General features: G+C 49.1%; 2 protein-coding genes across 9 annotated transcripts; one reads left to right on the top strand and one right to left on the bottom strand.

Moving 5' to 3' along the window:
- Nucleotides 1-71: 71 nt before the first annotated feature.
- On the bottom strand, nt 72-11,823 carry P2RX6 (purinergic receptor P2X 6). 8 transcript variants are annotated; one of them, XM_080558929.1, is made up of 12 exons: nt 11,544-11,823; nt 11,300-11,450; nt 10,989-11,060; nt 6,631-6,706; nt 5,852-5,945; nt 5,454-5,534; nt 4,243-4,384; nt 3,940-4,049; nt 3,355-3,448; nt 2,134-2,199; nt 1,461-1,538; nt 72-573 (listed from the first exon to the last, which is right to left on the bottom strand). In XM_080558929.1, exons 1-12 carry the CDS (start codon nt 11,669-11,671, stop codon nt 496-498), a joined length of 1,170 nt encoding a protein of 389 aa, XP_080415055.1. In that variant the 5' UTR covers nt 11,672-11,823; the 3' UTR covers nt 72-495. The 8 variants fall into 8 exon arrangements, 5 of the variants coding, with proteins under 5 accessions (XP_080415055.1, XP_080415056.1, XP_080415057.1 ...); XR_013940199.1 differs by lacking the exon at nt 2,134-2,199 and adding an exon at nt 2,470-2,598 and having other exon boundaries at nt 538-573; XR_013940200.1 differs by lacking the exon at nt 72-573 and adding an exon at nt 2,470-2,598 and having other exon boundaries at nt 1,466-1,538.
- On the top strand, nt 11,670-27,601 carry LOC308179694 (uncharacterized protein; the record flags this gene model as incomplete). Its single annotated transcript, XM_080560245.1, has 9 exons — nt 11,670-11,685; nt 11,797-11,939; nt 13,527-13,659; nt 14,645-14,851; nt 16,916-17,025; nt 17,605-17,720; nt 19,686-19,764; nt 20,681-20,776; nt 22,278-27,601. 9 exons carry the CDS (start codon nt 11,670-11,672, stop codon nt 22,449-22,451), a joined length of 1,074 nt encoding a protein of 357 aa, XP_080416371.1. The 3' UTR covers nt 22,452-27,601.
- Between the last annotated feature and the right edge of the window lie 213 nt (nt 27,602-27,814).

Genomic DNA, 27,814 nt, shown 5'->3' with positions numbered 1-27,814 from the left:
CCAAGGGACAGAGCAGTGCCACAAAACCTTCACAGCCACCCTGTGGGCTAAAGACAGAGCAGAGCCACCTCTCACTTTCTGAACAGCTTTATTTCATTGCATCCCTGTTTTTCCTTGGGAAATCAACCCCAAGAGCCATCCAGGAAGGGAAGAAGCGCAAAGTACTTTAAGCCTCTTGTGTTGAGCATGGACCAGCTGCTTCCCAGCAAGCTCCAGCTCCCACAGCAGCTCAATGGCGTGGCTGCGCTTGGCTGATGGCCCATCGGCCCTGGGAGTTGCATGGCTGTGCACTGTGCCAAGGGGACACCCAAGTGAGGGCTCTCCACACATGCTCTGTGTGCCCAGGGCTCCTGCTGATACAAGCATTTCTCGAGGAAGGGCAGACCACAGCCCCAGCCATGCGCCTTCAGGCCAGCAGTAGGCCACATCCACTGGGCTTGCAGCTGTGCCCCCATCACATCTATCTGGAGGTCACTCCAGATTGAACAGTGATCGTCACTGAGCATTCCTGATGTCTTGGTCAGCCCACTGTGGTTCAGCTGCTGCCTCTGTCTTACCTTTGGGGGGTTTTGCCTGCAAAACGAACAGGGACATGTTCTACATACAAGTGGACAGCCTAGGCAGGTGGTCCTGCTCTGCTCAGTCCCATGCAAGCAGATCCATTCCTTGAGACTCTAACCCAACCTGTAACTTGCGATTCAGACTGGAATTGCGCAAAACTTTTTTCCTTGGTAGGATGGTACAGCCCTAGGACAGTTTACCAAGGACCTGGAGGATCTCTGTCCTTGGAGGCTTCCAACACTCAGCCAGATAAAGCCACAGATGACCTGTGCTAGGGCTGGCAGCAGTTCTGCTCTGATGGGGAGTTCGGATGAAAAAACTCTGAAAGGGCCTCCTGGTCCATACCTCTGTGACTCTGTGATTCACCTGGGCAGTGCCAAGCCAAGCACCATGCACAACAAGAAAACCTGATGCTAAACTGCAGCATCGACACTGACATAGCTCCAGCACGCTATGAAGATCTGCCCTTCTTCACACACAGTTTGGCCAGATTCAGTTCTGAAGAGGGTGAATAAATGTGGAGCTGCTTCAGAATTCCAAGGTAAAGAACAATTTAAAATTTTCCTGTGTAGGAGACTCGGGGAAGCCCAGGCTCCTGGCTGTGACCTTGTGGACTCCTTGCTGTATAACAGTTTTCCCTGCAGTTTGGGCACCAGCTGGGTCCCCCTGTTCCCTCTCAGTTATCTGTTGTCTTTAATCTTGTCAGAGTTAAACTTGTGACAGGTACAGTTCAGACTAGCCACCGAGTTCCAAGAGTTGGAGGGAGGACAGACTGAGAAATGCTCCACCTGGGCTTTCCCAGATCTTGCAAACTGCCAAAGGGCAGAAAATAATTCAATCAGCTCACAAAATTTACTCTAATTTCAGTTCTCCTAAGTGGCCCTGCAGCCTGTTCTTACCTCCTCAAACTTCTCCTTCCAATAGAAGTCAGCCTTTGTATCCAGATAGAGCAGAACCAGGTCACAGACCACTGTGGCCTAGAGGAGAACATATGCAGTAGAGCAGTCAGCAGTGGATCATCGTGCAAGAGTGCCAGGCCCTCTGCCCATGGCACCCGTACAAGCCTGGCTGGCTGCCACTCCATGCTTGCCAGGCTCTACCAGTTTGTCAGCACAGGGGCACTATGTAAGCTTTCTGCTGCCCAGCTTCCCAGGCAGTGCGGCAGGGACCTCTCTGGCCCAGCCTGCTGCCAGGAGATGCTCAAGGTCAGGTCCAGTCACCTGGGCCGTGATGCACCAGTGAAGGATCAGGGCTGGTAGAGTGCAGAGCCATGGTCACAGCCACATAATGGACAGGGACAGGACAAGTGGTCTTTTGGGACACTATGTCTGGGATGAAAGGGGAGGGCAGAGGGAGAGCCCAGGCTCCCCGTCACCCTGCCAAAGGGGAAGGGCCGTGACAGCAGTTGCCAGACAGGTCCACAAGGGACTGCAATGGCAACATCCATGCTGGAGCCAGACACCAGCTCCCTTTAGTAGGGAAGCTTGGCACTGCAGGCAGGCAGGGGAAACAGCAGATGAGTAGCAAATCCTGGCCCATGGATCAGAGGAAAAGAGCATATTTAGCACTCACGGCTCCGAAGAACGCAATGCCAGTGCCAAAACTCACGGCAGCAGGAATTATGCCGAACTTCCCAGCCTGCCAAGAAAGAGGGGGTGAAAGAGAAAGAGTGGGTGAAAGAGAAAGAGTGGGCAGAGAATAGTGAGAGGGCTGTGAGAAAAGCCAAGCAGCGTGCTTAAAGCCTGCTGTCCTGCGAAAGGGGAGGTGCTGGAGGAAACTAGGATCATTGCTCCGTGCCCAACTGTAGGAGACTGGCTGCTATAGACTTTATTCGAAACCCACTGGGCTGTGAAAGAAGCAACTGAGGCAGCTCATGATTCAACGGCAGCAGAGGTTACTCTGACCCACCTAACTCCTACAGGCACAGGGGGAGCCTTTGTCTTGCTGCAAGACTGCTACACACGGAACTACACCCTGCAGAACAGCAAACATCCCTGATGCGATGCATCCCTCTCTGCTCAAATGGGTCTGATAACTCTGGGGAAAAAAAAAAGAAAAAAAAAAAGATATTTGGGTTCCTGTGTCTCTCCTGGCTATTATCTCCTGCTCCACACTTTCCCTGACCTGGTCTCACCACCCAGAAATGGTGCGCCCTGCCCTACACTCTATGCTTGTCTCTCCTCAAGCGAAAAAGGCATTGCTACACACAACAGGTGAGCTGCTGTGGATATCTCTCAGGGTGGCAAGTCCTCCCAGCACAGGCCACATCCTGCACCGGTGAGTACTGAGTTTGTCAGTGGCACTATACAGAGTAGCATCAGCCATGCTCACGCCCATGCTTTCCTCCCCAAGGGTACAATTAATGAAGAAGAGATTAACTGTCCAGGTTCAGAAAAGTTCAGGTTGATCTTCACCAGGGTTCTCCCACCACAGGTCCTTCAGGGATGCCCACAATGCCTGGCCAGACAAGCTCACCTTGACTATAGGGGTTAGTATCTCACAACGCCCATGGCAGATTTTCAGCATGGAAAACCTCACTGCTCAGGGCATTACCAAGAAGTTGCTCTTCAAATGGGAGAGACCATTTTTTCCTGCTATCCTCCATTGATCAACTCAGAGGGAAATAAATCTCTGGAAAGAGGTAAAGAACTCACCAGGGTGAGGAGAAACAACACCAGAAGATGACAATAGGGCTTAGTGGCAGGAGGGAGCAGCAGTGAGCAGAGCAAGCAGTCACCGCTGGTGAAAAGCAAGACAGCTCTGTGCGTGCAGGGTCTTCCAACGACATGGTACCTGGCCATGCACAGAGATGTCAAAGCGGATGCCGTATAGTTTCATCAGGCTCCGGTAGGGCCGCCGCTGGGAGTCCCAGTAGTAAGAGGCCGTTCTGTGGGAGACACATTGGACAAGGCTCAGGAAGCCACCACAGTTCTGCACAGGCAGGGTGAGGGAGGAGGACTAGGGAAGGCCTGCCAGAGCCACATGTATCCCATGGACACTATGTGCCTGTGCACACCTCGTCTCCTCCAGCACCCAGGGATGTGGGTGATGCATGTGCTGCCACATCTCCCAAGCTTGGCTGTGGCAGCAGGCTCCTGCTCACCACCCAGCTGAGGAGCATGGCGCTGCAGGCAGCTCCCAGAGCAACCACGGCCAGGCACACGTCCCTGCCTTCAGCCAGGTCATGGCTTGTGCACCTCCAAGCAGAGCTCAGTTATGAGGTCCTGAAAATGCCATGGTGCTCCGCACCTGACAGACCCTAAGCTGCGTTACTGGGTCCCCTTAGCCCTGCTGCTCTTTTCAGGAAAACCAAGATCTTGAGTGATTGCAGCGTGCTCATCTTAGGCACCCATGTGGCCACTGTCCTGGCACCCTCACCTGAAATTGTACCTCCTGTCGACAAGGATGAAGGAGTACTGCGGCTGGCACTGGGCAGTGGACTGATCCAGGTCACAGTCCCACTCAATGCGAATGCTGATGCTTCCTCCCTGCAGCACACCAACACGCATTTTACTCCAGCGACCAGAGATTTGCTGAGTTCTCTACTGTTAGGGTTTTCAGAGATCACAGAGAGTTCAGGCCATTCCGTTTGCATTTCAGGGGTCAGTCCAGCCCCTCCCTTACCCACACCCTTGGGAAATTTGCAGTCTTCTTCCACGTTTTAAGAGGAAAAGCACATACCAGCAGTGCGAGATCCCCAAAGGTCTCCCCAGCTGCCTCTACCACGTCACCGATACGGAACACAGGGCAGGAAGGGTTGAAAAACGGATCGTACGTGCAGCTCTTGAAATAGGTGGGGTCATTGGTTTGCAAAGTATTGCCCCTGAGACAGAAGAGGGAGAGAGCTGTCACGGGTACAGCAGGGTGTGGGAGGCCATGGTGCTCTGCTGTGAGACTGAGGACACCCTTCCACAGGTCCCGGTGTCCCCAAAGAGTGATGCACGGGGGAAATGCTCCTGCTTCAGGGGCACATAGTCATCGCCCCTTGTCAAGCCTAGGTCTGTGTGATGGTGTAGGGTAACTGGCTTAGGGAAATCACGCTCGGAGACAGCACCTGCTGGTTGGTGCAGCCTGCCATGCTCCTTTCTCTCCCAGCTCCCGCCCCCCCCACACCTCTGCCTTCATGCTTCTTTCTTCCCCTGGCACGTTGCTCCCATGGTGTCAGGCACCCTGTGAGATGTAATGACCCAGCTCTAGCTCACAGACTGACAGCAGGGGCAGTTCAGCTACCCAAGCCATTTTTCTTGCCAGAGTAAGGCAGCACTGGGGCTGCATTTTCATCCCTTCTCTCTCTCTCCTTTCTGCCTGTACAACATCCCCCGCAGGCACCAGCCCCCCTCTCCCGCAGCCTTCCCCTCCCACCGATAAGGGGAGCTGTGCATTCAAGCAGGCAGTCGAGGAAGCATGCTGCTATAGAGGGTGAAAAACACTGCACCTGCTTATAAGATGAGGGAGGTAGACAACACTGGCTCAGGCTATGCTCAAGACAGGCTAAGGTCTCGTATTTAGATGACTGGTAAATCACAGCTCTAATGAAACCCTCAGCAATACATGCACTTGCAGGGACTAAGATGCAAAAACATGAGGTAAAATGAGGCCTTGGGAATGACTGGCCTTCTGCTCTGCTTGCAGTGCTCTAGACAGGTCAGCAATCCCTCTGGGGCTCCCCATCCCACTGCTCTTACATATGCAAAAACATATGCAGCCAAAGCAACCAGCATTCTCCTGAACACATCACCCTGAATCTTAACTGCCCAAGCCACCTGGCCTGTCCCTGATGGCACCATGGCCTCTTGGTACATCCTGCCTGCTCGGCCTCTGGGCAGACAAGCTCAGCATAGAGGCTGGACCATGCTGCAAACACAGTCCCTGTTGAAGGGCATCATACTTACTTGGAGAAGTTAAATTTGGTGAAGTTGACAGTATTTTTTATAAAAAGAGTAAAATTCTCAGCCTCAGCCAGAAGAGGTTTCCTGGAAAACAACCACCAATGAACTCAGTTTTTGCACAGTGGCCAAGACATGTCCCCATTCCCCTTGCTCTACAGTTTCTTCCATGATCCCAGGACTTGGGCTACTATGGACAACTGCAAGCAACGTTCTTGTGTGAAGTCCTCTGGGCTTAAATGACCAGTAGGTCAACGTCACAGTCAAAGACCACCCTGAGCTTGGCTACCTCTGGGCAGGAAGGATCAGGATACCAATTACGCAGACCACAAAGGGCAGCAACCAAAGCACTGCTCTTCAGAGACTGCTCTTGCCACCCGCTGTCCTCTGACCCCATACTGTACCTGGGCAGGGTGTTGTTCTCCACGGGGCACCAGCCATAGATCTCGCAGGTGGAATGGGTAGTGTTGAACATCACACATTTTCCAGTTTTTATCCCTAGAAATGAGACAATGTGCATCATTTACTACTCTCTTAATGAAACGTTTTCTCTGCAGCTCCTGAACCACAAAGATGACCCTGGGATCATCTTCAGTGTTTTCCCCATCCAAGAACTTTTCTGTGGAACTCTCCCTTCAAGGCCAGGTGGCTGTTTTACAAAGGCAAGAAACTGGGTGCTGCTGCTGACTCAGTGCCTGTCCAGCAGTGCCTTTCCTGCCTGGCAGCTGCTGAAGCCACCTACTCCCCAGAGGGAAACAAATTGCAGGGGGTAATCTGGCACACAAAGCTTTGTCAACCAACCTGTCAACCTAAGGCTGAAATATCCCTTTCCTAGCTGAACTCACATGGGTTTCTAATATTAATCAGCATGAAATAAAATCCAGGTTTTATTACAAAAGGAAAACCTGCCGAAAACAAAGCACTTTGTTTTCAATTCCAGCAGCCAACATCAAAAACAAAGCAACTCTACATTTGATGCTGACATCAGCTTTTGCCAGAACCATCTGTTCTCCCGGCAGTAACAGGTTTTGTCAAGAATAAATGGTTGGAAAGACCTTCAGTGCACACTTACAAAAGCACTGAACTTGTGCAGTTAGGCACCTCTGTGAATCTGTTTGTTAACAAGCATGAGGAATTAAAACTTTTTTATTATTACTATTATTTTTAGCAAAACACCCAGTACCATTGCCATGAACCACTGGGCTTCCCACGGGACAGTCCACGTCTTCTGTGCACATCCCATCTAGCACAGAGGGGCTCTGAGAGAGACAGAACAGAAGTGCTGTTACCCCGCTGCACAGCCAATTAAGGCCACGCAGTCACTTACCCACATTTCTGTGCAGTTGCTCCTGTTTCTCTGTGCGTGTTCCCAACACTTACAAGAGACATCCATCACTTCCCAAACAGCGCCCTGGGCAGCCTGCAGACTGAGGAGGGAGGCATCTCCAAAGGGCAATCCTTTCTGCCTGTCTGGGGTGCTCAGCGCTTCTGCCTTGGCAGCAGGGGAAGCCTTGGGTGCTAGCTCAGACCTCTTGGCTAGAACTGGGAACAAGCACAGTCGGGTTTGGGAGGACCTTATTTGGGCAGAACCTAGAGTATTTTGTAAAGCACCACCACAGTTCCCCCAGGGATGGGATGAAGAGTCCTCAAATACAGTGCAAGAAGCTTTACAGCAGAGACTGAAAGCTTCACCCCTACTCAGAACCTGCTTGACTGTTAGGAGCAGCAACAAGCTCCTGTTCAAACAGAGATGACGGCAGGTAAGGGAATACAGGAAACACTCTTCCCCAGCCACTGCCTGACCATCGCAGGAACCGCCAGCCCATCAGAGATGCACCTCCCCATGCCCAGAGACCCAAAGGCAGGTGGGGAAACCCCAATTACAGAGACAGAAGAAGCAGTCTTCTGCCCAGGCCCCTCCCAGGGCTGTCCCTGGAAAGCCTCAGCCCCATAGTGCAAAACTCATTATGAGAAGTCAAGAGGAGCAGCAACCTGAAGCGCCTTTGGGACTGAGAGGGGACACTGCCTTGAGGGTATGGGAATCATTATGGGATGCAGAAGAGCATTTGGGGATTGTGCAGGGCTTTCTATGGGATGTTTAGGGGAAGAAGAAAAAGCAGGGAAAGGGATGGACCTAGGTGATTTGAGAAAGAACAAACATTGGAAAACAGAGATATAAGGATAGTAACAACTGGTGTCATGTAAAGAGGAGGCTGGTCAGTACACATGTCCGGCCATGCCCTGCACCTGATCAGCACCGTCCCATCTTCACATTAAACTCCATTTCTGGCTATTTTCTTGAGTGAGGGGCTCTATTCTGTGTGCATGTGTGTGTATGGGGGTCTGAGTGCCAGCAGCTCAAGTGGGACCACAGCTCAGAGGGGCCCGTGTGCCTGGGGTGTACCAGCTGCAGCAAGTGCAGGTGTGCAAGGGAACGTGTGCTCCACAGCAAACGTTGGGCCAGACGTGCCAACAAGGAGGTGAGCTGGCCTGGGAGCAAGACCTCAGAAGGAATGCTTACTGGAGGGAACGGGGAGTCCTGACCAACTGCTGCAGAGAGGTGCCTGCCAGGTTTGTGCCTCCCATGCCCATGGGCTCGAGGGACCCACATGAAAGGCTGTAATAGAGACATGCTCATAACAGTACTTAGTCTTCCTCAATCTGATTCAGATGTCCAGGATTCCACCTCCAGCAGAATCTATACAACCAACATTTGCAGATGGGCATTTCAGTCCCTTTTGAAGTCCAGAAAATAAGAAACATGCCACGTGCTCCTTGTCAGACACAGACACTTCTGGTTGTGCAGGGCATGCAAGTTGCAAACCTTGGAAGAAATTTTTATACTGAAGTCTGTGACGATGCAACAGAAAACCTACAGAAAGCCTGGCCAAGGTTTCAACATGCATCCTCTACTATCTTCTTGTGGAAGTCAGCCTTGAAAATCTATTGGCATTCTCCACAGGCATGATCAGAACAAGGTTACATGTACTGCAAGTATGCACTGTGAGAGAAGCAGAGATCTAGCCTCAGTTAAAAGCCATCACGGGGCCCTGGATCTGTGCTCCTAAAGCTCTCTAGACTGTGGCTGCATCTTAGTTGTGAAACAGTCTTGGGAAAATTACAAGTAACATTTTTCTAGGAATCTACCTAAGAACTGCAGGTTTGGGACAGGACAGGAACATGAGCTCACTAGCATTTAGAACAGCCTCGATGACAAGCAGGTAAACAACCGCACTTTTTCAGGAGACATCCCCCAAGGTGGTCACAGCAGAGCTCAGCTTCTACGCCCAGGTGTTGCTCAGAGTTCACAGCATTTTTGTTCCTGGGACAAAAGTGATTTCAGAAAGGGGCAGAAATGCTTGTGTGAACAGCTGAGACCTGCTGTGCATAAATTGTTGAAACTTCAGAGCTGAAAGGTTAAATAAAAAATAAATATTCTTGGATAGAGAATTACTTTACTCTTAATCTTTATCAGAAACAATTGCTGATTCCCAGCCCTCAACAGCTGTACAGCCACACACTGGGGCCAGGAAGCAAAGCAAATCTTGGGAGAGCAAACCACCGGTAGCATCAGATGTGAGCAAACAGGGATAAGGCTTCTCCCCAAAATCTAACAACCATCTCATCCTGAGGACACAGTCCTCCATCACCTGGGACAACGTGACACTCACAAGCATCCGGTGCTGTAAGAGCTGAGCACAACTAGATGTGCTAAACACCACAATGTATGTGAAATGTTCCTTTAGCCTCAGAGCTTGCATCTGGACAAGGCTGACTAATGCCTTCTAGCTCTAAGGCCATTTTGGTCATCTTCCTTAACCTTCAGAGCTCCTTGTAAAGAGAAGCAGAGAGTTTTCAGTCACTCAAAGTACTGGAGATCAGTATGGAATGCTCTCCCTAGGAGATATGCCACTGCTCAGCCACGGGTCTGAGCTCAGCACAGTTATCACTTGCTAAAACAACCTCGCCTGTGTTAGGGTGCTGGCTACGACTTCAGCATAAGTTCCCTTTTGTTTCACAACTTGGGTAGTGCCAAGAACAAAATCACCCAGTAATGCACACATGAAGCCAAATGCTTATCAGTCAATCAGAACACACCTTTGTATTAATTTGCCCTGCATCCAGCTGGACCTGCTTCCTGGTCTGCCAGCACAGAGTACTTTGGTAATTAAACTTTGCAGGAGGATCTGAATATTCTCAAAAGCTGCCACTGCTATATCTTCAAAGCTTTCCAAAAAGACATTTCAGCTACAGCCTGAAAACCAGGACTGAGAAGCTACTGGAGAGAGAGCAACGCAGGGTGAAGGCTCTCACAGGCATCCAGACATGCAACAACAAGATTAAATACTCTGCTGTCTACTTGGCTGGCAGACTGGAAAAATGAGCATCCAGAAATGCCAGTGACCACCCATGCCAAAGCTCTGAAACACTCTACGGCACACGTTTTCCTCTGAGGACATCCCTACAGCTATCAGTACTTTAGGAATTCTCAACACGTTAAAGGATGACCATTTTCCCCAGCCTGAAAATGGGGTTGCTTCTCCTCTTCTGCAGTCTGTGGACCGTGTTCCAAGTAGAGCCTGCCTGGGAACCTGCAGCACGGGGTGAACCAGGAAGCAGGATCGAGCTGGGCGCCGCACAGAAGCCCACAGCAAAAGCCAAGAGAACCATTAGGACAAACGGTGCTTGGCTCTGGCACAAGGGGACAGCAATGGCTTAGCTTAAAGAACATTTGCTCCTGTCTACCGAACAGGGTCCAGTCTGGGAGAGCTGGCCAGTCTGAATCCAGCCTTATTGGGAAGATTTCTCTCACAAAATATATACCACTGAGTGACTGTTGATTGGGAAACCACCTAGCCCTTGTGTTCCATTCCTCCTAAAAGCAGGCCACTATGATGAATAGATACTAGCACTGCAGTAGGGAGTTATAAAGGAAACAGAGGTGTCCATGGAGTACGTGTTCAAAAGTATCACAGAAAACAGCAGAAGAGAGGTAAGAGAAGCAAGTCTTCACAGCGAGTGAAGAAGTCAAGGATATACATGACTGCAGGAGGTACATGGGTAACAGAAAAGCATTAGCCGGGGCTGGAGTGATGAGGTTGCTGATGCTAGGCACAGTGCAAATATGGAATAAGCGTGAGGCAATGCAACTTAACCTCCCCAGCACATCCCACGTCAGAGGACAGCAGAAAGCCTGTAAAAATCATATAGCGTCACCAACCTTGAAGAAGCCCAGACAGCTGTGGAGGACCCAACAGACTGTGTCCCTCATCCTTCTGGTCACAAGTGATTCTGGCTGGACCGCTCAGTTACATGGCTTGGTTCATGCAGCTATGCGAGTGAGCGCAAACAAGCAAGTGAAATTTGGAGCAACTAGAACGCGGGAAATCAGCTGCGTTTGTCCCTTTTCCATTCTGTTTGGTCTTGCACTGGGGATCGCTGTAGAGCTCCCGTGCAGCCACAGAGCAGCAGCAGCACCGACAGGTTTTACACATCGACCCCACTGCAGGCCTAGGCTAACCAACAGCACGGCTTATTTACCTCGGGACAGGTGCCTTGGGCTTGCTTGGCTGTGGCAATGAAGTTGGTCACCAGGAAGAGCACGTTTTCTCCCTAGGAGGCAAGAAGACGTCTTCAGCGCCGCGTTGGCACCGCTACGTTTTCCACAAGGCGTCTCGCTTCGGAGGTCGCAATCTTTGCCGGCAGCAGAGCTGCCCCCCTTCACGGGGCCCTTACCACAGCGTCGCACGCTCGCCCCGGACCCGCCGGGCCGCTGCGGGAGGAGCGGCCGCGACCCCCCCGGGGCCGGGGCCGGGGCCGGGGCCGGGGCCGGGGCCGGGCCCGCCGCCTACCTGAGGTGGGCTCGCGTAATCGGCCGCGTCCCAGAGCCGGCTGCGCGCGTCCTTCGCCCGGGTGACCGAAACCCCCTTCAGCTTGGTGATGACCGAGACGTGGGGGGCCGCGTCCGTGTCCTGGTAGCCCCTCCGCACCACGAGCACCCACCTGGGGACGGGCGGCACGGCAGGCGCGGCGCGGTGAGCCCGGCCCGGCCGTCCCGGGGAGGGGGGGGGAGCCGCGGCGGGCCGGGCGCCCTACCCGAGCAGGTAGCCCAGGACGGCGAGCTGCAGCAGGCGGTGCAGCAGCCCCACCCGCCGGTTCCGCGTCAGCGCGAACTTCTCCGTCTTGTAGTCGAGCAGCCCGCCGCACAGCGCGGCCGCCGCCATGGCAGCGGCGCGGGGCCCGGCCGCGGCTCCCGAGATGGCGGCGGGGGGCCCGGGGGCGGCGGCGGAGCTCGCGGGCACCGCCGAGGCGCCCGGTGAAGGGCTCCGCGCCTCGCTCTGCCCCGCAGGCCCGGAGGCCGCCCCCGGCGCCGCGGGAGGGAGCTCGTACCTGGCGGCGTGCCGGGCCTGCGGCGTCAGCCCGGCCTCCTGCCTCCTGCGGCGGCCGCGGGGCCCCGCCATCCCCCTGCGGCACCGCGGCCTGGGCCCGCGGGTGAGGGGTGCCCGCCGTGGGCCGGGGGTGGTCCGCGCCTTCCGCCCTCGCCCCGTTACCCCCCTTCCCGATACCCCTCCTGTTATCTCCTCCCGTTATCCCCCCTCCCCGTTTTCCCCCCTTCCTGTTATCTCTCCCCGTTATCCCCCCTCCCCGTTATCCCCCCTCCCCGTTATCTCTCCCCGTTATCCCCCCTTCCCGCTATTACCCCCTTCCCCGTTATCCCCCCTTCCTGTTATCCCCCCTTCCCGTTATCTCTCCCCGTTATCCCCCCTCCCCGTTATCCCCCTTCCCACTATTACCCCCTCCCTGTTACCCCCCCTTCCCGTTATCCCCCCTCCCCATTATCCCCCCTTCCCGCTATTACCCCCTCCCCATTATCCCCCCTTCCTGTTATCCCCCCTTCCCGTTATCTCTTCCTGTTACTTGCCCCTTCCCGTTATCCCCCCTCCCCCGTTTGGCACCTGGGTTTGGGGAGCAGTGGCAGTGGTGGGGCTCAGAGCAGGAAGGCATCTCCTTCCCGGGACCTGGAGGGTGAGACGTGCAAATACCGCTTTAGCACGCTTCCCTTTGGATTGAGAACTTTGCCTGGGAGTGTGTAGTCTCCCCTGGGGTGTCCTGCATTTTATAACTCGAATCTCAGCATTTTAAAGAATCATGGAGTCCTTGAACGCTTTGGGTTGGAAGGGACATTACAGGTCATTGAGTTCCAACCCCCCTGCCATGGGCAGGGACACCTCAAAGCCCCATCCAGCCCGGCCTTGAACACTTCCAGGGATGGGACATCCACAGCTTCTCTGGGCAGCCTGTTCCAGCGTCTCAAAAGAAGAAATTACAATCATTTTTAAGTGTGCACGTTGGTTCTTGTTGGCTGCTTCTACCGATGAAAGCTGCTTTCAGGGTGCATGGCATTTTAGTCAATCGGACCACAAAAAGGACACAGCCTTTCATAGTGATTTTTGATAAATCCATTTGCTCTGTTAAGTTTATTTCATCTGCAACAGTTCTGAGTCTCCGTCTAGTTCATTTCCTGTGTCTGATACCCAGGGCTGGAGAACGTAACTTGAGTAATCAGAAGGTCATTGCAACACTTCTGTTTAATTCTAGGGATTTTTTTTGAAATGAAGAATTTCCCTTGATATTGGCTGCATCCAAGCTTCGTACATGTAGAGGTCAGGAGTCAGAGCAGCCTGCAGTAACCAAAGGGCGTGCTCGTGCTGGCTGTGCACGCAGGCTGCCAGGTAGAAGTGATGTCCAGAAAGGCACGCTGTCAGGCACAGGGGCTAGTTTCCCTCTACATCATGAATATTGTCAGTAGAAGCATTTTTCCTGATTTTTGTGGAAAGAGGTATTAATTCACAATTGACAAGGTAAATGAAACCTCTTCAATGTAAACCATATTCAGCATTTGCTTTTCCAGTCTATTTTTAAATTATTTTGGAAGGGAGATCTTTTTGCGAATCCTGCTGGTTGCTTTGTGAAATCCCCCCGATCCCTGCCAGGCTAAGAGCTGAAACAGGAAAGCTCACCAGAGCTTTGGGAACCTGGTGAAACCGTAAATGACCCACTGTGAGTTTTTTGTTGCAGGGTGCCAAGGCCTTAGCTCTTTCCTTGGTGGCTGATACCTCTATCATCGAGTTAGACCTGGGTGACAACTGGCTGCTGGGAGAAGGGGCAGCTGCAATTGCAGAGATGCTGAAAGAAAACTGCTACATTTCAGGTTTGTATTATCCTTCCTGCTGTTCTCTGGTGCATCTGTTCCTGCTTCGCTGTAGAGGAGGAAATTGTGCTGGCTTTGTGAATTTAGCCAATCCCACTATATTGGTGACTGCTTTTGTGAAACACATAAGGGAATTGGGGTGCTCTTTGAACAGTGAGTGTTTAAAACTGTGGTGCTTTCTCACTTTTCTCTATCTGTATCTGTGGATCTGTATCTGTCTTTATTTTTGTGAAGTTATGATTTCATTACTGGAAGTTACGATTTAGCTGACTGGAATCAGCTCAGTCCTGCTCTTCCTGCAGAGAGTTATCAGGAGAAAGAGCAAATTTTTGCTTTGGTTGTGGATCAAAGGCATGCACCTGAAATTTAGACCATTCAGAGGTTATAGTAAGTAATGGTTAGGGCTTTGTAAGTAGAATTTGCAGGATTGCCATGTAGGAAGACAGCTTCTAAGTAGGGACAGGTGAAAGAGAAGCACATCTATACTGAATCTCAAGCCTTTGTTCAGGCAGCAGCACTCATCTGCTCTTCCCAGAGACCCTTCGTGTCTAATAATTCTGTAGTAATTTGGGAGCAAAAGCAGAGCACTGCTTCCTCATAGTTAAGTCTCATTTGGGTAGTCTTGTGTCTAGAGATCTTGTTTTCAGTCCCTGCTTTTCCAGGGTCAGTATTCCCGCCTTTCATAAGTAGCCACTCGCAGTTAAACATATGGCCAGGGAAGAGGGTTCTGTGCCAGCTCTGCACTTCCGACTCATTCCGTGTTCATGTGTGGAACTTGAATGAGGGCTGTTTCTTAGGGACAGGTTGTGAATTGAAAAATGAAGTTCTGTTTTTCCTGTTAAAATACTGTGTTAGACCAGTTTTCATCATTCTTACTTTCTGAGTCTGACACTACTTCTGCCATTAAAGCATAGAGGTCAGGCGCCTTCCTGACAACTGTTATGGTATGATTTAATGATCTGATAATGTTTTTTTCTTTCCTCAGCTGTCGATTTATCTGACAACAAATTGGGCATTGAGGGAGCTAAGGCCTTTTCTGCTATGCTTCTAGAAAACAATACAATTGTGTCCCTCCAGCTGTCAGGAAACGAATTTGATGACCATGCAGCAAAGTATTTAGCAGATGCCATCACAGCAAACAGCAAAGTGGAAATTCTTGATCTGAGTTACAACATGTTTGGTGATAAAGCAGGTAAAGTTCTGTCTGCATACCTCGCATATAGAGGGATGCTACAGAAGTTACCAGTGCAGCTTAATGAGTTGCTTGCTTGCCTCAGACCTTCGGGGAGCAGGGTTGGTTAATACTTTCAGTTTATTGAAAAGTGTTTTTGGCTCTTCACAGGCAAAACCTATGTCAACCTGTGAAGGCGTGTTCATTTTCATTCTCTGTTGTTTCTTACAACATTTCAAGCGTTCCCTGTTCTACCTCTTTTCCTTGTTTCTACTAGTTTCCAAGTTCCGAAACTTTCTTTCACTGAACTATTCGCTTTTCTTCTTGATCATTATTTCAGTTCCACTTTCACAGATGTATAAAACCCATAATAAGAACAGAAAACAGTCAGCAGAGATGAGTTTGCCTTCTAGCGTAGCTCCCTGTCATTGAGGGGTGGTTGCAAATGCCAAGGGAAGGGTGTGAGAGTCAAGCAGGTAGGCATGCTTCCCTGGTACTCTGCCACCTTTGACAACTTGTGGTTTTGGGACTTCCTTTGCCAGTGACTTTAGCTATTTCTTTTCCATTTTCCTGTTGTCCTGTGAGTGTGTGCCTTCCCCACACCTCAGCCTTGTTAATGCATATTGCTCTTTGTCTTTGGCTGCTGATTTTTAAGCGTGCTGTTATTTAATCAGTACACCTTGCATTCACAGTGCTCCTATGATGCTCTGTGATGTGAGGAAGCCCAGCTATTGCTCTTTCATCCTTAGTCTGTACTGGTTTCACCAGGCTCACTTGTGCTGGGCTGAACTCTCCTATCCTTTCTTCCCAACTGTTCACTTGTGCAGAACATTCCTCATGATGTTATTGCTAATTCTTCACTCTTCAACCTTTATGCTCGTTCACTTTTTGCATTTGCTGACACATGCTTCATTTTCTTTATCCGTGGCTGCCCTTAGACAACCCCAGCCATGTGTTCTGCTACGATTTCCAGGCTGAATATTCACAAATCCTCTCCCTACTCCTGGTTTCACCCTGCAGTTGTGCGCCAAATCACTCCACCTCCAACTCTGTCTGTGATGGATACACGCTTGAAAATGGAGAAGCTGAATTTCTGCTCTCCCATGCCACATCCCATGCAGTCTGTCAGATCCATGTTCTTCCTCCCCAAACCTGGTTGTGTTTTTTGTGAAAAACCCACCACGTTCTCTCCACCTGCTGCTTTACAATCTTGTATCTACTGCTTTACAATCATGTATCATCACACATCTCACCTGCTATAGTCTCCCTGAAGATCCTCCATGTCTTCATTAGGCTTCTTCGGCTCACAAGAGAGGAAACAATCATAATCCTCATCTCTTCTGGTCACTGGGAAGACATCAGTTTTTCACTTGGGTTCTTTTCAGGTGTGTTTGTTTGTTTGTTTTTTCCTTCTCATTACCTTGAAGGCTGCAATGGCTGCTTTTCTCTCCACTCCTGCTGTCCATTCTGCTGACCTCCTGCTGCCTTTACAGTCAAACAGCTCTCCTGTCTTCTGGTCTTCAGGCATGGACATGGCTTCCATTTCTTCTGTGCTTGTTGCTGACCTCATTTCTTTACTGCTCCATCAGACACTTGCAGAATATTTGCTGAGAAAGTCTCTTCAGATTTCAGAGCTCTGGGTGTGGTTAGAGAACAGAGCTGGCTTCTCTGTCACCCCTTGGCTGGAGGCCAGAGCTCAGGAAGCACCAGAGGCTGTGGGAGGCTACCTGTTACTTGGTTTTGGCTTTCAGAGTCACATCAGGCTGGAGAATGAGCCTGTGCAGTCAGCTCTTGAGCATGAGCAGAAGATCCTGGCTGTTACGTGGTGATTGGATTTTTTCTTCACAGGCTACATTTGCTGCCTGTAGTCAGAGAACACATTCACTTTATTGCCTGACAGCTTCTGCTTTGTGTCTATGGTAAACAAGGTATAAAAGAAAATAATAGGTTCTAGTTCTAATTGCCTGCCCAGAGGTAATACAGACAGTTGCAGAAATATACCTAATCTGACTCAAGCTTCCTGCTTTGCAAAGCAGCTAATTAGTTTAACTCTTAAACTGTTCGGCATCATATATTTTTCTTAAGGTGAAGTTCTTGGAGTGGCAATAGCAGAAAACATTGGACTAAAGGAACTTAAAATCAGCTGGAACCATTTCCATAGCGAAGGGGCAGCTGCTTTGGCCAAAGGCTTGGGGGTAGGAAATGGATTTCACTCCTCTTTTTAAATTCTGAAATCTCACACGAAGCTTCATCTGTTTTAGTAAGTGTCAATTTCATCATGTGCTGTTTGCATTATGCCCTTGTCTGTCTACCGGCCATCTCTGATCTGGGATCATACACACCTTGAAATTAAGGAAGTAAAATTATCCATTGTTTATTGACATATTATGTTTCCATTTCTCTATTTCTATTTCTTTCCCTTTTTAGAGTAAAAATTACTATAATGAATGTTTTGAATTGTTTCATTGCACTTCTGATTCATAAATCAATACTGAAATTGTTTTTTATTCAATATACAGTTTTATTCTACTAAAAGAGAGTAGTTTCTCATTAAAATAAGAAACAGTTCTTCTAGTCTCTTAGGCTGAAAGGGGCCGTTAAAGTAATTTAATAATACAAATCACATGTGCCATCCAAGGACTAGTGCAGCAATCCTCCAACTGCTGTTTGGACAGTAGAAGGGATAGTAGTCCGCAGAAATAGGCTGTTCGAGCTTGCATCAAGCAACAGGGAAATTTTAAGATTTTAAGTTGTATGATTATGTCAAACTACAGGCAAACATATTCCTCAAGGTGCTGGATGTTTCCTACAATGGTTTTGACAACAGTGGAGCAGCTGCCTTGGGGGAGGCTCTTAAAACCAACAATGTACTGGAAGAGCTCAACATTAGGTGAGTCTGACTCTGGTCCCACTCCACATTTTCTCCCATTTTGCGCTGAGATCAAATGTGGTGAGCAAAGCCTGCAGCAGCCATTGGGATCTCCTACCCCAGAGAGCAGTAGGTGCGTAAGGCAGGGGGAACACCACAAAGTACGAGTGCTGCTGGTCTCATCCCAAATGCCAATTCCTATCCTTAAACTTGGGGTGCAATAAGATCTGATCATCCCCCAGTTGCATATTCCTTGGGAACAGTTCTGCATCAGCCTTGCAGTCCAAAGCCAGGCAATACTTTAAGAAGAGATTGGTATGAGAGGCAAAGGATGGGATTGAAGTTGCCTTGGTTTACAACAACAAAGAAAAGAATGCTGTAACTGGTAGAGGGGCCTTGATGAGATAGTTGATCAGTTATGAGAAAACAGCTTGCTAGAACCTGCAGAAATGCGGCTTAAGAGCATGAGAGAAAAATCTCGTGCTTGGAGCAGGAACTGGACCATTGCCTCTGTTCAGCACATGATGTGTAGGCAGGCATGCTTAGGACTGGATTGCTTGAGAAACAGCAATGGAAGCCAGGCAGCCAAGAAGCTGAGATCTCAACAAGTTCACAGTCATTAATATGACAGGTGGAAGTTGTCCCAGGGAAGGAAAAAAAAAAAGGGGGAGACAAAGATGGTAAGAGGAAGGCTGTGGTGCAAGCTTGTGTATCTATGGAGAATTTAATCTAATTAGAAATGTTTCTGGGTGACAATAACATGACGGAGGAAGGCTGGAGCAGGAGGAACTGTGCAGAGTATCAAACCCTGCAGATGGGTTGACAGTTAACCATTCTGCAAGAGCATAAGGTTAGCAGGCATTTCCAGGCTCCTGGAAAGTAAAGAATATCTGACTTAATGAGCCGTGAGTGAATTGGCCTGACTGATGAAACTGCAATGTCTGTGATAACGCACCTGGGCTCTTTGTACAGACTGCTCTGACCAAGAAGGTGCCTACAACTCTTAGCACAAGATCTGTGCCTGTACTCATACCTGTCGCCAAGAGGACACGTAGGGCTGCTTGGCATGAACACCTGAATGCTCCTCAGTCTAAGCAGGGCACGTGTCTTCAGTTTACAGCACTAGAAGAATAAATTAGCTCTTTGCCTTACACTGTTTAGGTGTGTAGGAAACTCCCACTACAACTGGTGGTGCAGCAGAACAGACTTTTGTCCTCTAGATGAGACTTCAGAAAGCAAAGGCCACTGGTATTTCTAAGCACTTAAGTTTTACTAAATCACAGAATCATGGGATGTGGGGAAAGAGCATTTGAGGATTGTACAAGTCCTGTTATGGGATGTTTAGGAGAGAAACCAAAGGCAATCAAAGGGATCCAGGTGGTTTGGGGAGGAGCAAGCATCGAAGAAAGAGGGAAAAGTATGAATATTGAATTTCTGTCTCTGTTGGTCTGTGTGCCCAGCCATGCACATATATGTTGCATATTTTGCGTATATTGCTTTGACACAGTCCCACATGACATCCTGGTCTCCAGATTGGAGAGATATGGATTTGATGGATGGACTGTTCAGTGGATAAGTAGTTGGCTTGAAGGTCACACCCAGAGAGTGGTGATCAATGGATCTATGTCCAAGCGGAGGCCAGTGATGAGTGGTGTACAAGTGGTGCTCAAGACCAGGTTGGAGGAGGCCCTGGGCAACCTGATCTAGTGGGTGGCATTGCTGTCCATGGCAGGGAGATTGGAACTAGATGATCTTTAAGGTCCCTTCCAACTTAGACCATTCTATGATTCTATACGTTTGTGTATTTGCCTATTGGAAATACATGGTGAGCCTCACTACTAGTTGAACCTGGGGACATGGAGATGTGACAGCCATGCCTCTATCAGGCTGCTGGATTTGGTAACTCCTTGCCAGTTCCAGCCTCCCAATACAGTTATTTACTTGGATCATCTCAGTGTGTGAAGCATTCCTTTTATCTGTTTTTAGCAATAATCGTATTTCTGTGGAAGGAGCTCTGCGATTTGCAGTTGGCCTGAAAGAAAACAAGACTCTAAAGACTCTTAACGTAAGTAACTTTCCTAGGAAGGTATTCGAGCCTCTTATGTGTGTTTAAGTATCACTGATGCATGCGTGTCCTGACTTGGAACCTCTTAGAGCAAACCTCAGCAAAATCAGGGAGCCACTTGCCCCAGCCTGTCTCCTCCCGTGTTTCCCTGCAGTATGCTTGTTGAGACAGAGCGCTTGTATCCAGCAGTTTCTTCTGTCAACAGAGATTTCTGTGAGCTTGCTACTGTGTGAACCACAGCCTGTCCTGCCACATTCAAGCATTGTCAGTGTCCTTTCTCTGCAGCAGTAGTGTGCAGCTGGGCATGATGATCAACACTGGGATGGCTGCTTGAGAGCCCTTCTACCACTGTACTCCTTGCCTTTGCCTGCTGTTTGGGCAGTTCTGAGGGAGTACTGCATGGTGGTGACCTGTCTTCACAGACATTTCTTGGCCGTAAAGCCCATCCCTACATCTCTCTTCTTCCTCATACTGGTATGTCACCCATCGGGGACCACTGGTACCATTAAAGATCATACAGGAAATCTTGGTGTCCCAACTGGAGCTGTGCCACAGGACCAGCAGCAAGGCTATGCTGATGTGGGGGCTCCTGGGTGGCCCGTTCCCATGGCTGTGGCTACCATTCCTCTGTGTGCATTGCAACACCTTTCTGTTCAAGGGTGGACTCCTATGGGTGTCTGTGTTCAACTATGAGCCATTTCTGCAGCCTGTGCTCTTTCAGATATGCAGCTCATGTCTCTTGACCTCTGGCCGTGAGGAGGCTTTTAACGTGTGACTGATGGTTGGCTGTTGCTGTAGGAAGGTGACAGTTTTGTGTTAGCACAGCTTGAAGAGACAAGTTGAAACTTCCATGACAAAGAAAAACATGTTAGGGAGGAGAAGAGATGTCATATATCCTGTCGCTCTTTCTTTTCAGATGATCAGAAATCCCATGCAGAGTGAAGGCTGCTGTGGGGTCCTCAAAGCTCTACAGGCAAATTCTGGCACCGGTGTGGAGATCCTGGATCTGCCAGTAAGTGTTACACCAGAAAGAAGAGGGAGGGGAGGGAAGCGGTTGCACGTGCAGTATGGGAATGACAAAGTGCTGCCGGAGGGATTCTAGCTCTGGCATTGTTGTAGGCCGGTGAGGACTGGGAGTGGCCCCCAGGTTGGAAATATGGACACATTTGTATGTGCCTAGGCCCCACTTAGCGTGTGTGTGTAGCAAAGTGAGGTGCATGAATGCACCAAACTGGGGATTACTTAATGCTTTGGGCAGCAGCAGTGTGTGGCAGAAGCAGGGCTCACCTCTCAGCACAAAGGTGGGAGGAGTCTGGCCTTTGAATTCAGAAGTTCCCTGAGAAACTTGAGCTCTGTTTACTCTGATGATACAAATAGTTTTGGAGGCATTTCTGTTCTATTTTTCATGAAGCTAAATGACCCTTATATTGCACAAGAACCTCATTTGTGCTAGATCTGGGAAGACTGTCACCAGGTAGGTGTCAGCACAAGACATCTCATGTACTCTACCAGAGAGCATCAATTCTGGAATAGAGGCCTTCTCTCAGACTGGTAGCTGCTTAATGCCCTTAGGATCAGTTAGTTAGCAAGTACTTATAATTTCTAAAAAGAGGAGATAGTTACTCAGTCGTTTATTGAGAAGGGATTTGTTTTGCCTGAATCACATACAATATGACAACATCTGAGGTAAGTATATGAGAGCTGTTCATGTGTAGGTCTGCTTTAGGATGGGAAGACTTGCACCTTAACTCTGCTGACTCTATCGACTGTATCACTGTGGGCTACACAGTCTGTGATGGTGAGCTCAGGGGAAATGTTTTCCCTGCAGTCACCTGCACTTAATCATTACAGTCAGGTTACCTCTGTAACTGTTTCCATCAGGTGGATCATGTCCTTCATCAAGAAGGACATCCCTTTGCTATGAACAATCCATATGTCTGCCTTACAGAGACCTGATGATCCCTGAAAAGTTGACCCTTCCTCTGCCATTCAATAGCTGTCCTTTGTACCTCCTTCTTTCCATTTTTTTAAACTTCTTTCTGTAAACCATTATGCTGAACTTAATGCTTATCCTGGCATTATTCTGACTTACTCTCCAGATTTTTTTGGGGGGGGGGGCAGGGGAAGAGTGTTGGGCAGGGCATTTCCCACCTTTATCTGCCTTAATTCATTGTCTTTCAGTAGTGCTGTGAGGAGCTTGCACCCATATATTTCTTTGATTCCTGTGCTGCTTCCATCATCAGCTTAGCTCTTCTGCTTCTTGCCAGAGAAGGGGAGCAGGATCCTGCTGCTCAAATTTCATACCTCCCCATAATGTGGTAGTGTTGGCTAACAGTCTCAGATCTCACAAGCTTGTGGTAGAATTTTGTATTTGGGTTGAGAGAGCACAGAATATGTTGCAATATCATTTTATTTTATTTTATTTTATTTTATTTTATTTTATTATTTTTTTTTCCTGAGGGATGGTAAATTATAACATGCACTTGCTTACCTGCATTGATTTTCCCCTCTAGGACATACCTGTGAGCAAAGAGTTTGCAGAGCTGTGTGATGCTGTGAAAATACTTTTTCCAAATCTACTTCTCAGGCATGGTGGAAACACAAAGCTGCAGAGGAAAAGTCAGTTGAAGGCTGAGCTTCAGACTCAGCTGAAAGTGGAGAGTAATTCCCAGAATTCAGTGGCTTAACGTGAGTCTCTTTGGGACTGCTTTAGCACTTCAGCCGAACATCCCAGTACCACTAACCAAACCTGTGACACAGGAATGCCCTGGGGTAGTGCTGAAGGCAGAATCTGTGGAATTATTGGCTACTTCACCATGGCTGTCACTTGGAACTTTTTGTATCTGTTGAAGATTTCTACTGTGTCCAGCTCTGAGTCTCTTCTAGCACATGCAAGAACGTCTCCATGGATGAGACTCCGTGGCTCCTTTTTGCATAGAGACATTTCTGCATAGAAACATTTATCATCTTAACATCTATCTTTCTGCATAGGGACATTTGTCTGGAGCAGTTGGCAGAACACAGTGTGCCACAGCTGCTGCTTGTGGCTGTTGTTGTTTAGATCCATGGCCCACTGCAGTGGGGTCTGCACAGATCAAGAGTGTGGTGTGCTTCCGTAGCAAGCAAAGTCCTATTCAGAGATGTGCTGTGAACAGATGCTTTCTGTCTTAGGCTTGTTCTCCTGCTATACAGCCAGGATTGCTTTTGCTGAATTGGCTGTCAGATGCCCTGGTGACTCATTTTCAGCTGCCTCCTACTACAGTTCCTTAGCATTACGAAGAGCACATACTCTCCAGGGTAAAGACCCTGTCCTAGGTCACGACTGGCATTGTTATTTCCTGGACGCGGGCTGTTGCTTTTTTCAGTGTTATAAGGGATGGATGCCACAAGCTGATGCACTCAGCAGTAATTCAGCAGTGACAGCAGCACATGGGCTGTAACTCTTTTCCCTTCCCTGGAATGTTTTGTCCTCACTCGGCAGCATCCAGTATATAGCCCAGTGGATACTTCCTTTGCTGCCTGGGACACCACTGGTGTGGCACTGTGTTTGGGGTGGCAGGGATGGGTTGTGAGTGCCTTCAGGAGCAGCATGTGGTGGGACAGGAGTCACACGGTTGTGCAGTTAAGCTGGGCTTAATTCTCCCTCTCCTGGCCTCCATGAGAAGTGGTTTCCTGCAGCAATTTCTGGCAGCCTGGGAGAGAGAGTTGCTGAGTCCAGTCACACAAAAACATCTGGATGTCTGGCTTGGGCTGGAGGTGCAGGTGGCTCTGCCCTGCAGTCACAGGGCAGCAAACCCCAGCAGTGTTCAATGCCACCTTACCCTACTTATGGCTGTACAGCCATATACATTATAATTGTCTTCCTAATTTCCTGAAGGTTTGCAGGCATTGTTGGCAGAGTGTGTGCACCAGTGTTGGCTTTATTTGTGTCTCCAGCTAGGCAAGCCTTGTCTGTCCCAAAGTGTGTTTAGGTTTTGGTTTTCTCTGCAGCTAACAGGCTGACCGATGAGGTTCAAGGCAGTGCTCTCTTGGAGGGGAGCAGTGACACCTCCCTGAGAAGGCAGCTCACTAGGGCAGGGGCTGGAATTCAAGACTCTTCTGCCAGTCTCATCCCAGAGTAGCTGGCTGGTGCCCTGTGTTTTGCTTTATGCTTTTTTCCCTAGAACAGAAGCATTATAATCACCTCGCTCACTTTTGTATTTCATTCACCTAAGGAATGTGCCTACCAGTGAAATTTCACTTAGTGTTATTTCTCAGTTGAAGATGAGTTTTAACTTTTTTATCTGGAAATATCTCTATGCTATTATGATTTGCCTAATGGAAACTGTCCTATACATGTACAAATTATTTTACATTTATGTATGTAAAACATAACATCTGTGCCTTGAACTCATAAACTGTTCACACCACTTGGAGAGGTCTCTTGCATGTTTTAAGTTCTGTAAATATTGTTTGTTTCGAGAAATTTTATAACTATCCTGGCACTCCCTCAAGATTAAAATTCCATCTATTGAATTAGGCATCATTTAGTGTTTCTCTTACCTCCTTTGCACCTAGCCATTTTTATACTTTCCAAAAGAGAGATGCAAGTTAAAATAATATAAAAAAACAAAACACATGGTAGGTAAAGAATTCTTATATGCCAATTTCTTTCCGACTTACCAGGTGGTGTAACAAGAGAAGATCTGCTAAAAAAACTCAGGCAGCAGTTCAGTGCCTTTACAGTACAACAACAGCACTGCTGCCTTTTTGTAACCTCCTGACCCCATCAAAGCACAGAGGTTACAGAAATCCATATTAATGGGCATTAATGATAGCTTCTCCTTAATTCTCGAGCAGCTTTTATTTTGATTAGTGTCCGTTTGCTGCCTTGAATCGCCTTGCGACTCTTCACCTTTTTGAAGGATCAGCAAGCTTGTCTTCTTGCAGCGTGCCGGCGTTCCTCAGCTGTCCGATTGTTTCTGGTAAATGGGCGTTAAAGCTCCAGGGAAGCTCACTGGCCAGTTCCATGTGAAACGCCTCTGGTGCGAGTCACATCGGTGATGACAATATATTAAGATATAGTAGCTACTAATAAACGTCATTATTAGTGGTGATAGAGTGGAGGAGCCTGCGACACGAATCTGAGCTTTTCTGCCAGCACAGAAGAGTTTTTGTGAACGCTGATATCTCTTTTGCAGTATTCCATCTGATACTTTCATCCAGTCAGGGTGATTGCTTGCCTGGGTGCTTTCCTAAGTACTGTGAAGGTAAAAACCAGGTCAGGAGCAGGGAGGGATTTGTCAGGTGTGCTGCCAGGCACGAAGGCACCTTGTTTCATGTCCCAGTGAGGATCAGGGCCCATGGTGCTTGGTGCTGCCCTTAAGCACTTCCAGTCTGGTGCAGGAAGCTAGGCAGGGGCAGATGGGATCGAGAGAAATCTGTTGTCCTTCCCAGCATGAGATCAGCACCCTGAAGACCTGGAAAGCATCTGAGGGACATTTCATAATCTGACAAAGCTGTCATCACCCTGAGGAAACATTGCTAGTCTCTTGCCTAAATCTCCCTTGTGACAGTTTAAGTCCGTTGCTTCTTGCCTTGTCTTCTGTGCATACGGTGAATATTAGTAGTTTTCTGGCTGGGAGGTTGGAGCCAATGGTTGCTGTATGAAGGGGAGCCTCTGTGATGGGACCACGTTGTACATGCACGCGCTTAGACAAATTGAATGAAAATGTCTGCACCATGTGGCGAGACAGGGAAGAGCTGCGGCCCCCAGTGCAGCCTTGTTTGAGGAGCTGCAGAGATGCAGGCTGCTGAAACACTTCCAAAATGCAAGCACAAGCCTTCTGCAATGCATCGGGTACCCCTGTGCTCAGCATGCCAGCTGCCTGCGTTGGTTGCCAGCACTTTGTGGATGGACAAGGGGGACAAAGACACCCGCGGTTTGTGCCACCTATTTCAGTGCCCTGCCTTCCTCATGCCCACAGAAGCAGGTTTGCTGCTGTTAGGAATGAAGCGTGGTGCTTACCTCATCCTCTGGCTGCATTTGTCGGAGGAGGAGGGGAGGCTCGTATGGAATAACAAGAGGATTACTTACAGCCAGCCTTAAACGAGCCCTGCAGCTTGTCTGTGCTGCTTGCAGAGCTGCGCTGGGGGCTGGGAGTGACTTAACCAGGGCACAGAGCCACTGTATCCTGGGCACCAGCCCACCACCCTCTTTCTGCATCTGGGGCTCCCCTTCCCTTCCCTCCAGTGTGGACAGGGCTCAAGTCTGTAACTGGGTCAGTGCCTGCTTATTTGAACCTGCTGGCTGTGGTTACGCTGTCTCTGAAAGAGCACTGGGATGCACCTCCGGCTTGCTTTGCTGGGTGGTGTCCCTGCTACTCCCCAGCTCAGGCAGCCCAAGTCACTGTGGCTGTGTGAGCAGCAGCAGCGAGCCTGTTCCCTGACGCTTCCACCATTCATCAGAGCAGTCCCTTTTAGTCATCTCTGGACATGGCTGGGGCAGCCTGGGGCAGGACAACCTCCGTCAGTTGTCTGAACCTTGGCAGCATCTCAGGACTGAAGGAGACACCACCTCTGTCACAATGGTGAAATCATCCTTTCCCAGGTAAAGCAGCCCTGGCATCACTTTTCTCCCTAGTACAAAAGCCGTATTATTCCTGATCTGAATTTGCATTTCCCCTTGTCTTCTTCCATCTTCTCGTATGGCCCTCTCTCCTTTAACTTCCTTTGCAAACAAGCAGTGCCCTGCAGCTCCCACGAGCCCTCCTACTTCAGCAGTGTCTTCTCCCTGGCTGCTGCCTCTGCTGCAATGGGGATGATCGCCCAAGGATCACGTTAGTCCTCTGAGCAGAGCCTGGCCAAGGACACGTGCTGGAACTGTTTATGCCCCACGACCTCTAAAGCCCTTTCAGGTTGCCACAGCCCTGGCTCTGGTCCTTATATCTGACCTACATACTTCACTCTGATACATTTGAATTAGGCTGATTTACATGAACTCCAGCCAGGCTGAACAGACCATTTCCATGGGTCCCAGAAAAAAAAGTGTTTTTGTTTTTTTTGTTTGTTTTTAAACAACTAATCTGGAGAAAGATACTCCCATGGAAAATTATATCAGCCACTGTAAAACAACAAACTCCTCTCTCCCCATGCCCTGTGAAAGTGAATTGTGAGCCACGCACGGGGGTGGTTTGTTTTCCAACCTGCCTGGGTCATGTGTATGGGAATACAGAAGGGGAGCTGACATCTTTTCCACCACATTTGATGCACCTGCACCCAGCCGATGGCCATGTGCTGAACCCCACTGAAGGTGCTTGCCTGGCAGCAATTAGCATCTCAGAGCACTGCTGACATGCTTTGGTTTAGATTTTTCTCCTGCTGATACAATTTTAGGATCATTGTGGGAGGGCTCTGTTGGCGTCAGTGGCTGCTGACAAAAAACAGGCTTTGCTGGTTTTGAGCATAATTAGGTAGGCAATTTAAAATCAATTAATACATGTTCTGCTTCTGTCCAGGACACATTAGTGCAACAGGATGTTGTATGGGACAGATGGACTGACCAATTCTGTAATCCTGTATAAAACAAAAAAAAACCAAAAAAACCCACAAAAACAAACAAAACAAAACAAAAAAAACAATGAATGTGCTCAAGAGGGCATACTCTCCTCCCAGGCTGCCACTAATTATGTTTTGATCCTTTAATTCCCTGCCAGCTGCATCCACGTCACTCCCTGATGCTTGCCCAGCCCATGCTAGTGTGCAGGCCCCACAGCCACGCTTGGTTTTTATGGATCAGCACAACAGTAACTGTAAGCTCTCTGCATTTTTACAAATAAACATTTTTAACTAGGTTAAATAGCAATGGCTTAGTGGCTCATTCGGCAACACTCAGGTCATCACGGCAGATGAAGCTGTACCAAACACCGCCCATGCAGGGTGAGCTCAGCCTGCCACCGCTGAGCATATTTCACGGTGTGGCAGTACCCTTTCTTACAAAAGAGAACAGAAAACTGATTCGAGTGTCAGCCTTTTCTGCTCTGCCAGGAGTTCTACTTCTTTCCTGCTGGCC

The sequence above is a fragment of the Anser brachyrhynchus genome, assembly GCF_964034855.1.
Source record: "Anser brachyrhynchus genome assembly, chromosome: 17".
NCBI classification, from domain to species: domain Eukaryota; kingdom Metazoa; phylum Chordata; class Aves; order Anseriformes; family Anatidae; genus Anser; species Anser brachyrhynchus.
Note: the sequence above shows the minus strand (reverse complement) of the source record. Positions and strands in the feature narration are given on the sequence as shown.